This window comes from Rhipicephalus sanguineus, chromosome 10, assembly GCF_013339695.2.
Source record: "Rhipicephalus sanguineus isolate Rsan-2018 chromosome 10, BIME_Rsan_1.4, whole genome shotgun sequence".
Lineage (NCBI taxonomy): Eukaryota > Metazoa > Arthropoda > Arachnida > Ixodida > Ixodidae > Rhipicephalus > Rhipicephalus sanguineus.
Window position 1 is genome coordinate 136,834,727 of NC_051185.1, and position 13,861 is coordinate 136,848,587.

At 48.1% G+C, this 13,861-nt stretch overlaps 1 protein-coding gene across 1 annotated transcript in view; it reads left to right on the plus strand.

Annotated features, from left to right (window-relative positions):
- Nucleotides 1-13,861, plus strand: part of LOC119372486 (G-protein coupled receptor-associated protein LMBRD2B) — a 329,677-nt gene that overhangs the window by 294,143 nt on the left and 21,673 nt on the right. The window contains exon 13 of the mRNA XM_037642956.2: nt 7,544-7,615. Coding sequence (XP_037498884.1) covers nt 7,544-7,615 — 72 coding nt within the window. The remainder of the gene's footprint in view (nt 1-7,543; nt 7,616-13,861) is intronic.

Below are 13,861 nucleotides of genomic sequence, written 5' to 3' on the forward strand. Positions count from 1 at the left end.
AGCGCCTGTATAAAAGCCGACGCGCTTGACCGCTTGTCAGTTGATCGACGGTCGACGCTCTGTTCGCCGCTATCAGTGTATTGCTGTGGTTTGACTCAGTTTCCCGGCCACAAGTTCGGCCAAATAAAGAGTTTCATCTCGGACCTGCTGACTGCTGCCTTCGTCGACGTCACGACCCTGTGACAATATTTGAGCTGTCTACATTGCGCTTAACTTCCAAGCATAGGAGTTTCTAAGCGAATGAGGGTTTTCAGAGCAATTTTTATAACTACCACCACAATTTTAGCCGCTGCCATCTTATCTAGACCAAGAACAACTCAACACGTTTGTAAAAGCCTTTAGAGTGCGCAAAGAAGCGTACTTACTCGAGATACAAAAACGTTCTAGAAAAACAGTACTCATGTTTCTACAATTTATTGAAAAATATCACCAATGCTTTGCAATGTTTACAAGACACGTTTTCGCGAAGGTTAAAGGGATACTGACCCAAAATCGGAAAATTTTACGAGAACTCTGTAAATGAAATCTCATTGTGCGATTACAAAGAATAGATGTCGTCTCTGAGCAATTTTTTCAGCGGATAGTTGTATTTTCGGTGTCTCATCTTTCTACGTCGCATCCTTCTACGGTGCCTTAAACAATTCGAACAGATCAGCCGTGATGTGAGCACCGAGCAGTTATTCGCGCGTACTCTGTCGCTAGAAGAGTCGTCAGTATTCAACTTCAGTTTTTCAACTTCACCGAGCAGATGTTCCATGCCCGCAGCACTTTACACTGTACGACAGCCGTTTGCGTTTCGTGCTGTAGCCATTCACTACGCAGTTAAACTGCTCGTCAACTACAATTATTTTTTGCACAAGTAAGTCTCCGTTCCCGAAGCAAAGTGTGGGATTGGGCTAGTTGGTATTCCATTATTAAACTGCTCAGCGCAAAAAAATTGACACGGTACACATAGAAAAGACGAGGACCAGCGCTGGTTCTCGTCTTTTCTATGTGTACCGTGTCAAATTTTTGCGCTGAGCAGTCTGTTTCCGAGCCGGCGAGTGTAATATATTCCGCACATCTTGTTCGATACCTAGTCGTAAAACCTCTCGAAAATCCACTGCTTTGAAGGCATAGCGAAAGTTGACAACTGATCGAATGTCAGTTTGATGCAACTCCCAATCTCGGTAGCGTATATAGGTAATCACCTGCCTTTCGTTTTGCTGTTCTATTTCTGGCGGCTCCTCCAAACTGGGCACTGGGCTTTCGCGGGACGCCGTGTGTTTTTGGGGGGATTTGCACCTTGGTCCCTAACATTTTGGCTTTGAAATGTGGGGTGGAAGTGCTGGGAACAAGCGCGGCACGGCACCGGGCGCGAGTTCCCACTTTACAAGTGGGATCAAAACTTCTTGTCCCGCAACGACACGACGATAGTGCTTTACAATGTCGTCACTCTCAAAATGAACATCACAGACCTTGCATTTCGCAGTAAGCTTTCTATCTTTGCGATGCAAAGCTTGAATGGCGTAGGGTCTTTTGCAGGTCCGAAGAAGTGTCGTGAAGCGGAGTCGTCGTTGCGGTAGCTGCGCTTGCAGCCCGGCGCAAAGCAAGTCGGCATACCGCACTGTGAATCTGTTCGCCCTCGTTACACTTCGTACATCATGCACGTGTCTTCGTACAAGACGCTAAGCCTGGTCAAGAACAGTCGCAAAAATGACGAGCTAACAAAGCGCAGACGACGCTGTAACCCACGTGCGCTCGTACATCGGCGGCGCCGATCACAACAAGCGCAGCCGCGGGAGCTAGACGTGACTGCAGCGCCACTAGTTCTCACGACCGCCACGCGGACCGCCTCTCCGGCGGAGCTTTTAAACTGAGTTTGTTCTAGTAACGTTGGTAATTGCGTCAATGGGGGAAGTCGTCGCGAATGGCGAAATCTTAAGCTTGATGGCGCTTTGCGCGAGTAGTTGGTAGTGCCGATGGTTCGGAGAGCAAGCCTGTTATCGAATCCATTCAGAGGTCTTTGCCTTGCTCAGAGGCTGATGGAAGAAACAGTAAGCTGAGACACTGAGCAGCGAGCATTGTCGTCAGCCAAGAGAGAGTGCGAAAGGGCGTCGGCATCCAAATGTTCTCGTCCACTGTGGGTATCGTCGTCCTGCAGGCGAAGTGCCAGACGGCCGGAGGGATATTTTAATGACGACAGCCAACGAAGGGTGTGGTGGTCCGTGACGACATCAAAAGGGCAACCATACAACTACGGTCAGAACTTCGTAAGGGCCCAGATGATCGCCAGGCATTCTTTCTTTGTGATGGTGTAAATGGTCTCAGCTGTAGTAAGCGTACGACTTGCATATGCCACGACATATTCAGGGAAATTTCTTGATCCAGTTCCAGTTCACTGTACTTTTATATTCAGGATATTCAGGGAACCTGCTTGCACTGCGCAAGCGCAGTGCCGAGGCCAACACTGCTAGCATTCGTGTGTACCTCAGTAGGGGCCATAGGGTCATAATGACGTAGTATGGGAGGAGACGTCAACAAACGACGGAGCTTTGCGAATGCGTCGTCACTCTCTGACGACCACGAATTGAGGGCCCCGTTACTTCCGAGGAGCTTTGTTAGCGGTGATATGATAGTGGCAAAGTCCTGAATGAAGCGTCGAGAGTAGGAACACAGTCCTACGTAATTGCACAGTTCTTTGAAGGACGTACGTTTGGGGAACTCGGCCACGGCTCGAAGCGTGGCTGGATCGGGGAAAATTCCGTCCTACGACACAAGATAGCCTGGTATTGTCAGCTGCCGTGCTGCAAACAGGCACTTCTTTAGATTTAGTTGTAGGTCGGTGTTGCTCAAACATGTCCAAACATCCTGCAGGCATTGAAGATGGGTGGAGAAGTGTGGAGCGAAAACGACAGCATCGTCAAGGACAAGCACGTGTGCTTTTTTTCTGCGCAACTGGAAATGGCACATGTGCCATTTCAAGTTGTGCAGAATGGTATTATCCACCATGCGCTCAAAGGTCGGGGACACGTTACACAGTCCAAACAGCATGACGAACTCGTACAAGCCGTGGGTTGTGACAAAGGCTGCCTTCAATCAAGCATTATCAGCCATGGGTACTTACCAGTACCCCGAGCGAAAATCGAGAGATGAAAAGGATTCTGCTCCTTGCAGGCTGTCAATTGCGTCGGCTTCTTTCACAGTGGTGAATGAACGTCCATACGAGGGATCTTGTTGAGTCTATGGTAGCCCACACAGAACTGTTCAGAACCATTCTTCTTCACAACAAGAATGACAGGACACGCCCAAGGGCTGCTTCAAGGTCGAATAACATCGCATCGAAGCATGTCGTCGACTTGCTCGTTAATTAAACGATGTTCTGTGGGAGGTGTGCTATATGGACGTTGCCGCAGAGGCAGTTGGGTCCCAGTGTCTATGCGATGCGTAACAGTGGACGTACGGCCGAGAGAAGTTCGCGCGACATCGGAAGAAGAATTCTTTTAACAGGCACTAAAGCTCTGAACGCTGGACCGGCGTAAGGCTGTCGGCAACAGAGGAACCAAATATATCAGTGCATGAAGAATCGGATGTGGAAGCAGCACTGAACTTCTCAAAACTGGAATAGTGCGACGTGTCATGGGATGAATCCATAACTTCTACGTCTTCGAAGTGTTCCACTCTGCTGAGACATTCTCCTTATAGCAACTTAACAATGTATGGGGATGGGTTAATAATGAAAATAGCCGTGCTGCCCTGAGTGACTTGCATGGTTGCAAAAGACTCGAGCAAGCCTTTCCTAGTGCAAATGCGGCCAGATGGTGAAAGGAGTGCAATGTTGTCAGATAGACCTGCTCAGTAGACTGACACAGCCGTTGACGAGTTGGGTATCGTCTCTGATGAGTACTTTGTTCGAAGCCACTGGTCAGCCTTGCAGCGTCAAATTTGAGAACAGTGAGGGTTCTGTTTTAGCTGGGGTGCAGTGAATGACGGTGTTGTGGCAGTGGAGGAAATCCCATCCCAGGATGTCGTCGTGAGAGCAGGCACAAATTATGATGAATTCGATGGAGTACAGAGCGTCCTGAATGAGGATGCACGTTGTGCATACTGCTGTCGGATGAATGCTTTGGGCGCTAGCTGTACGGAGGGCATTGCAGGGAGTGGTGTCGTCACTTTTCGTAGTAATCGGCTAAATTTTTCGGCCATAATGGATACGGTGACTTCCTTGTCTACGACAGCAGATGTGCGAACACCGTCCACAAAGATCCATTACATTCGATGGGCTTCGCTGAGGGCTTTCACAGTTTGATAGTGTCACAGCCCTTGCCCCGTGGACTGCGATGACTAGCTTTCCTGGTCTCGTGCGACCGGACGTGGCAGCATGAGTGACAGTGAGCGACGTCATGGAGATGGGGAGCGGCGAGTAGATGGAGCGAGACGAGACGTCGGTGACATAGGTGGAGGTGGGTCGTAATACAGCCGGCTGGGCTGGCTTGTGACTAGTGATGCAACTCGAGGCGGCTCCATGCGATTGCAATGACATGCGACATGACCGGCGTGTCTGCACGCAAAGCAGATGGGGAGTTTGTTGGAAGTGCGCCACCGGTTCGCTTGGGACAGGTCCCACACCTGTCACAGAGCGCAATAGACAGGTGGCTGCATAGTGGACGGCAGTCGGGGGCCAATGGATGACGTTGACGTATGTAGGTGGAAGACTGACCAACATAAGTTCTGACTTACAACTGAGCGCTTTATTCAAACAGAAAAGAAAGGGAAGAAAAAAGTTGGGGGGACCCTCGAGCTTCATGCTTAAGAGTTGAACGCACACAACCGCACCATTTTTTCTGCCTTAATTAACAAAGTCTTGTGTCCACAAAATGCCCTTTAGCCTTCTATCTCAAGTTCAACATCTGAAACATGCAGCTTTCCCCATTGATGCCATTGTTTCTGCATCATTAAGAGTTTTGAGTAAAGTGAGAAATATTCAAGCAAACCACATAATGGCAAATGAGGAAAGTGTAAGAGGCTAGCGGTTATTCCGTATCTTCATGGTATCTCTCATCATACAGAAAAGACTGCTAACAAGTGTAATATTGACGCTAAGAATAAGCTGAACAGTCGGTGTGATAAGTTGTCCTCGGGTGTGTCGTCCAGCAGAATGTGCACAGTCAAGCACCACGTGCAGTTTGTTCCTTGCAAAAGCAACGTTCTATATTCCATTCCGTTGGGGAAACGTGAGCACCGTAGCTCTTTTAAGGGCACTCGTCTGTTCATTTGTCTGCTCACTGTGCCACTTGTGTAGTTGCTCCTCAGAGTTCTGCCACACGATTCACGCATAAGGGAGATAGCTGCTATCTGCAAAAATGGCGACATGTGTTACCACCCCGTCCACTGCGTTGCTCGATTGTGAGTTGACTTACTTGCAAAATACTTAATACACTGCTGCAATATTATTACATTGTACAGGTTCAAGTGGGCTTTTTTTTATTTGGTGGTGCTAAACTAAATATGACGCATTACCTGAATGTTCACAGGGCAGGTGGCCAAAGCTGGTGGCTCTGATCATAAAATTTGTCTAGGAAAGCACAATAAATAAACTTTGACCCTGTTTTGCTTCGTGTGTAAAATGCTGCAGAGTTGCAGATAACTGGTCCTATAGAAGACGTAGACAAATTTGTCATCACGTGCTCCTGCATGCCTCCTTCCGGCCTGACCTCAACGATGCAGAGCCCTCCAGCCTTAAAGGGCGACGACCCAACTCGCTGGATAGCGTATTCTTGGAGTCTTGGCACCCTGCATAGATAAATAAAGTAGATAAGTAGTATATATCGATGCATTAGTACAGTTTTCTCTTTTCATTTTTACTCGAGTGAATTGATAAATAAATATAGAAGTAAACACAATGGAAAACTTAGAATAACAGATAGCTGAGCTATAGTTGGTAGGTATCCATGTTAGAAAGACGGGACGTGCTAACACCGGCACAAGAGAGAAGTCTAGAGAGTCAACAGTTATCTCTCACACTGATTGAGAGGTATCGCCTCTTGCCTGGGAAAGTGCAGATGAGTATTTGTGTCCTTCTTTTCCGCCGCTGTATGATTTTTCAGTTGCTAGCAGCATTTGTGGTGTCCTGACTACTCTCTTGTGTCCGTGTTTGCACTGCCTGTCTTTTTAAAGGGCCCCAAAACAGCCTCTGAAAATACAAAAAACGGGCGTATTATTCTCTGTTGGTGTTTCTCGTCCTTTTGGCGCAGTTTGTGATGCCAGAACGGTGATTCAAGTGACGTCATTAGGGTACTACTCCCTATTGATGCATATACAAGAAATATCAGTTGTGAATTGTCTCCCACCCTGCTTTGCCATGCAGTCACCCACCCGTTCTTCCTTGTCTCACATGTCTATCGTGCGCGATCAACTGAGTTCGCTCCATTTTGTGCATTTTCGCTCAACGCTTAGTGCTGACATTGTACACGTGCTTTATGAAGAAATAAGTAGCGAAAAAATATCGCCTGTAAGAAGGGTAGTGAAAATAAGCACAAAACAAATGGAAAAGGTGCCGGATTATTTGATTCTGCCAACAGATGAACTCTTTACAGCGGAGACGATGCAGCTGTCCAGAAAAAAGGCGAGCCCGCTTCCGCAGTTATTGTGTATTTTTTTATTGTGATAGCAATTATATGGACAATCTGGACAGCTTTTCACAGTAGCCGTTGAGTTCCGTATAATGTCCAAATTGATGACATTGCTTGGTGCATCGTATGTTCTAACTGCAAATAAAAGCTGGCGAGCGCTGGCGAGGAACACTGCTGAAGCAGAGATGAAACAAGCTGGCCATCTCCATCGCACGGTGGGCGCATGCGATAACATGATCTCCCGTGTGAGGCCTGCTCTTGATTGATCGTCAAGCAGAAAGAAAACGCCCCGCCTGTTTTTCGCTGGGCGAAGGAGCATGAAGGGATGCCAGGGGAGGGGGGCCGCATAGCTCGAGCAGCAACTGTGAACTTTGACTATAATGGCGCGGTCGCGAGCGCTGGTGTGCACGCTATCTCGACAGACGTCGGCAAACGGCTCGTATAGCCTTGTACGTGCTGTGATCTCATCGCTTCGTGCTGTGACCACTGATACGACAAACTGCACGAAAACCGCATCTCTCCCGGGAGCAGTCATATTCCCATACACCAGCTTTTTGTAGAGTTACGCAAGATCGAATCAAAAACAGTTAGCTGCTGGCCTCAATGCGTATAACATTAGGAAATGTTGCTATCGCATTCACTGCTTCGGCCTTTTGGTGAAACAGAATATTTTTTTTTAAATCAAGGGACAAATTCCCCCCCCCCCCCCCCCCCCCCCCCCCCGGTTGCGCCACTCCGCTGCCGATCCGATGAGCACCACGCCGTTACGCACCGCCGCCGGCGATTTTGGGGCTGGCGCACAGGTCTGCTGGCAGCACAACTGTCACATTGTGAATGTGTTGCCTAGCAAGGCTCGTGTTGTAAGTGGGGTTGTGCTGCACAGCAGGACTTCTGAAATAAACCCTTGTGTGAAGTAGTGACCACTGTTTCAGAGCGTGGACGACGCCAGAGGGCTGCAGACCAGCGACGGAGGCCTCCCAGGCAGCCACCGGCAGACGAGCTGGGTGAGTTGGCAGCATTATTTAGAGCACAGAGGAACAATGCATCCGATGCATCATCTTCATTTAAAGGGATTGCCTACTGCTCAGAAAAATTTTTTTGATTGAGGTGAAAATGAGAAGATTGTTTGTCACATAGGTGGTAACGAGCATGCTTATGTCCAATAAAAAAATGAATTATATTTTTAATTTGGCTCTGAAAGTCGTGAAAGTATGACTGCTAGCATCACCCCACAGTGATGTGGTTCAATCCATTGGTGCGAACAGAAAAACTCTCGCACGTAGACTTATTTTGTTAAAAACAAATATATGTATAACTTAAAACTGTATTTCATGCACTTTTGGCAGCTTTCCTTCGCGCCAGAGAGTAATTTTTGCTGTTTGTTTTTCTCACGCGTTCTAAGAGACGCCCGGTGGCACTGCCAGCGATGCGTTCGCCTGCCTGCCTATGGCAAAGAAACACGAGCCACACGAGCACGGTGTCTGGTGCCGCTCATAAAAAGAAAAAGAACATCTTCGGCGAAGAGCAGTGCAACTGACTTCTGGGAATTTTCGAACCGAGACCATGAGTCCGACCTAATCTAGTAATGTTACGTGAGTCCTCATGCGTAAAGTGCATTCACCGAGGTTCTACATTGAAGATTTTGCCATCACGTTCCGCTTCACCAAGGCATCTGTGCTGACTGTCATATCGCATATGCAACACAGAACACCTAAACATAAATGAAACATAACAGCAGGGACCTTCTATTCTTCTGTGAAGCATGTCTCATGTTCGTTTCAGCTGCACATTTGGCATGAGTGGAACCACTACAGTTCGTTTCACAACACCGGCGTACCAGGGTTGCTGAAACAGACCAACTTTTCTGCTCGACTGCGGTGGTTTTTCTGGCTGACTAAACAAAGCTGGAGAGACTGTGGTAATACTTTATTTAACGGTTTGCGTGCTTTAAACGACCATTACGGTACAGTAAAAGCTTGGTAATTCGGATTTCTATGGACTGGAAAAAATGTCCAAATTAACCGAATGTCCAAATTATCGAATGATTGAAATAAACACAATAAATGCAAGAGTTTTTTCAACATATCTTTACTTTACAAAGTAATCGCGGATGCTTGTCTGTTTTCGAGCAGAAATTTGCGCGGACACAATTTTTTCTAAGCCCTTCAAGGTGCTAGAATGCTAACTGCACAAGAATGCTAACTGCGCTCAAGAGTACTTTTTTTAACGTTGAACCTCTTCATCACTTCTTGTCGAGAGAGCCCATTTTTCAGGGCGCGCAAAATTTCTACTTTGGTCCGAGTCGCCCCTCAGTACCACATTAAAGTTCGTTGTCTGTCTGTCTTGGCCTCGTACTTCGGCCGCTTCGCCAGCGTTGCCATCAGCGGAGAGTGCGCTCACACGAGAAATCAGCGCAAAAGCAGCAGCAACAATCAAGCTAAAGGAGCCGTACTGAATCGTTCGTCGATAAAATTGCGTTCAACGATGCAGCATACCAACGGGAACAAAGCAACAAAATGGCACTGCCAAGGCCACACGCGAAGAAAATGCATTCAACCAGTCTCAAGTCAAGCCAAGTTGATAATTGATGTCCATGGCGATGCTGCGTTTCAGCTTCACTTTTGTTCCAAATTGTTCTTTTTTCGTTTTCGAGCCTCGCTAGTGGTCCAAAAGTCGCCAAATTAGTATCTACTTTGCGGTCAAATCTCTCCGAAATAACGAGTGCCCAGTCTCATAGAGTGATGCATAGATTTACAGGGACCAGATGACGTGTCTGAATTAACTGATTTTCCGAATTAATGAGAGTCAAAAAACGAGCTTTTACTGGTTTTATCATTAAACAAAACTTAATGAAGCCTGCAAAAGCTGCATGTGGTTCCAGTTTTAGAATTTCGCCGGCACTACAATCATCATAGCATCCACCAACCAGTGTTGTGGGCGTCCTCACACCAATGGAAGAAGACCGAATGCAGATGAAAAAATTCTGTTTTAAAAATTTCTACTCGCTTTCCAGAGAAACCGCTGCAATGTTGGACACTTCAGACGGTACGCTTTCTATTGTGATACAAAACAGAAAAGCGATGACGGGGGGTAGACAGTCCCTTGAATGTCCCCACGCGGCCATCCTTCCTCATCTTCTTTCATATACATTTCCCCGTTTGGTAAAAAAAAAACGCATGTGGAGGCACGAAAACAAGCACAGATGCGAATGCCCTCACCCACACAACCTTTGCATGCAGTGCATTAGTCAATGGTACTGCTTTTCTTTGCTGCCGCTTAATTACCAACGCAGTACAGCATTGCAGAATGTGACATTTTTCGGTCCAGCATGACCAGCGGCTAGTGGAGCCTCGCGACAAGCGCTTACTCTGTCGCTGCACTTGGCTCTTTGTAGCCGGCTATGCAATTTCCATTTCGAACTTGTCAAAATGAGCATTGGTTCACGACTGTGTACGTCACGCAGTTATTCAACAAATAAACGGCAAATCAGCTGTTTTTCTAAGGCCTACAGGCGAGCATTCGGCAGGTAGCCAGAAACTGAGGTCCACATACTGTGCATATTTGGCTTGACCTGCCTTTATCATTATTTCTTTTTCCTGCTCTCCAATGCAACCATTGTATGCAATGTTATCTTTTTTGACACCATGGACCCAACTAATGGGGGAGGGGGGGGCCTCGACCCCCTCCCACACCTAGCCATGCGTGGCTTAGCCGACACTGGGTGATTGGACCTTTATGGCCCCCCGGCAGATGCAACACACCCTTTCAGCCTTGGCTTCACCTAGACGTACCCGTGGGCTGACCCACCGAGGGAAAATTGCCAGTCACTTTTTCCTGTTTCTTTCTCTCATTGGCACAAATTTATTGTGCCACTGAACCTGTTTATATATTGAGGCAGTATAGAATACGTATGCGTGTACACAGCTAGATATTGTCATGTGCCGCTTACCTAGAGGACGAAGAAGAGGAGAACGGGTTCGTTGCTGTTTCGCCATCTTGGTTGTTACCCCGATCACTGTGATTGTGTCAGTATTGTAAATACAGCCTTCTTCTGTCGTCTCCCCGTAACATCTTTGGTGAAGGTGCGGGGTATATCCAATGCACACCACGGAACTTCGCAGTGGGCGTCTCCTTGGGCAATCCATCATGTCGACAGACAGACCCGTTGATGCGGCCCCCCGCATACACCAACTCAACCTAGACACGTCGTTGTGACCCATCTCCGAGACCCTGGTACGTTCTGCGGAACTGACAATGTGCAAGTCGAAAAGTGGCTGGCCGACTGCGAGCACGCCAGCAAGATCAGCCGGTGGGATCCCACTTTCATGCTGGCAAACATCAGTTACTACAGTAGAACCCCGCTGTTACGTTCCTCACTGCTGCGTTTTCCCGGCTGTTACATCGTTTTCCGCCGGTCCCGGCATAGCTCCCATAGGATACAATGTATTGGGAACCCCGCTGTTACGTCGTAACTGTCGGACCGTTCCCGTATGATACGTCGCGAAGTGCGCTCGGAGCCGACCGAGTGACTACCAAAGAGAGCGGCCGTGGTGCATTTTCACGCAGCTTGGCCTCGTTTGACCGTAATATTAGCCGCATGAGAGGCGCAAGCAACAGAATCTTTCAATTGATGCAAACAAAAGCATGGCCTTCGAGATTCAAATTGCAAAGATGGCGTCTATGACGTAACTGCTCGCGAAAGCAAGGCCTTCGAGATTGGCATTTGCTATTGACAAAAGCATAGCCTTTGAGATTTGTATTGCACAAACATGGCGTGTATGACGTAATTGCTTGCGAAAGCAAGGCCTTCGAGATTGGCATTCACTTCTGCCATCGCGTTGGCGTAGACTCATCATCATCGTTATTTGCGGAGAACGGGAGGAGTTCGAGCTGGTTAGAGCTCGCATGGTCGCGCGTGCGGTTCGCGGTCGGACTCGCCGCGCCGGTCGTGATTGCGTGTGCTTAGTTCTTTCATGCCTAGAGCTGTTGGTGTTAAAAAAAATCACATACGTTGATTACATTTCTGTGGATGAGGCCGTCCTTAGCTCCGCGCTTCTATCCATCGACTAGATCGCGGCTGAGCGCGCCAATTTTCGTGCTGCTCGTAAGAATTGAAATAAAATTCTGTACCACTAAATATTTTGCCGTTTTTCCTGTTTTTCGTCTCTTACGTTTCCCGTCTCTTACGTTTATTTCCTACGGTCCCTTCAAAAACGTATCAGCGGGGTTCTACTGTACCTCAGGGGAACGACCAGTGTGTGGTTCGACATGCACGAGGAGGAGCTGACGAGTTGGGATGTGTGCAAACAAAAAATGAAAGCCTATTGCACGGCAACGCGCCATCCAGAAAGAACTTTCGTGCCGTGCACAAACCTCAACGGAGCCATACATGGTGTACATCCAAGATTCTTAGCCTTGTGCCAACAAGTTGATGACCAAAGCCTGAAACTGACTAAGTCGGCCACATTCTCAAAGGCATCGCCGATGCTGCATTTCACTTACTAGTCTACAACGACTGCTCCACCACCGACGACATCATCAGGGAGTGCCGACGCTTTGAAGAAGCGAAGAGTCGTCGAGTCACGCAGCAATTTGTTCGGCTCCCTAACACCTCAGCCACATCGTTGAGCGAAAACGTCTAGCTCCAGCCGCCGCCCAGTACCGAAAGCTTCCTGTGCCTTGTGCAGCGAGAGATTGAGGCAGCATCCCCATCCGCACTGCAGGCCCATTCTTACGAGGAGACCCGCCCGACAGTGCATTAATCCAGGCGGTCGTGTGCGAAGAACTGGCGAATGCAGGTATCCAGCCCATATGTACCCTAAGTCATCCCACAGCCAGCACTGTTCCATCCTACCACCCACAACCGACCTATTCCAGGTTCCGTGATCTGAACCAGTGGCGCACACGAGATGACAGGCCGATATGCTTCAACTGCAACGGGGTAGGCCACATTTCTCGCTATTGTCGCTATCGCCGGCTATCGTCTCCTCGTGCAACGTACCGTGCAGAGGACACTCCATCCTCACCTTTTTACGCCCGCGAAGACCCTACGAAACTTAACGCCCAAACCTCGGCCCCACGTTATGACCGCTCGCCGTCCCCACAGAACCAGTGACATTCTCGGTCACCTTTGCCGTACCCTCGCCGTCCCTCCTCGAAAAACTGACCAGTGCAGCTCCCGGAGGTGATGCTGCATTGGCCTACCGACCTGGAAATCCTCTGTTGACTCTGGCTACGCGACAAAACCTTTTGGACGTAGAAGTAGATGGTGTGCCTCTTTCGGAGTTCGTTGACACTGGCACCCAATTATCAGTTATGAGCGCTCACCTTTCTCGCTGTCTTCGCAAGGTCCTTTATGCCCGCTTCATCGCCTGTTGTTCGGGTAGCCGATGGCGGTACGCCTTGCGTTCTTGGAATGTGTACTGCGCGTGTGAGCTTCGATGACCACAAGACCTCAGTTCTCTTTGCTGTTCTGGACTGACAAAGTCGAGTGCCCCCATGACCTCATTCTTGGCCACGACTTTCTGAGCACGCATCCTGTCCTTATCGACTGTTCTTCTGGCCTTTTACTTCAGGAGGGTTTGTTGGGCTTGTTGGTGATTCATCTTGATGGGAACTGATGCGCACAAAAGACAGGGACACAAGAAGGAACATACATGGACAGACGAAGCGCAAACTAACAACAGTTATTGATGGGAAATGTGACCTTTTATATGCCAAAAGACACTCATTTCATATTACGAAGGTAGCAAAGACAATCTAACAAACACGTGTAGTACCAGTGAGATATGATATTTCTTTAGCTGATAATGAGATAGATGGCATGCTGATGCATTTGTCTTTGAGACATGAGATATTGTGAGCTTCCATGATTACGCGTGTGGTTTCCCTTTTGCTCTTTGCAATTACAGTGCAACTTTGATCAGATTTGCAACCACATTTTTCGCAATGAATGGCCAGCCACCCCCCTGTTTTGTTTTTCACGTTGTACGCATGCTCGCGGAGGCGGTCGTTTTACTTATGCAGCGACCTGTTTGACCGATGTACACGCGGTTACATGTCAGCGGAATGCGACACACAACCCCTTCAATGCAGTTTACATATCTGGTTTAATGTTTCTTTTTACATGATTTCTTTTCTTTGCAGTTAGGGTCCGTCATTTTGCACACTGAAGCGAGTTTGGCAGGTGCAGAAAACAAAACTTTCACATGAACTTTTTGAGCAATTTCTTGACGTTGTGCGACACTTTA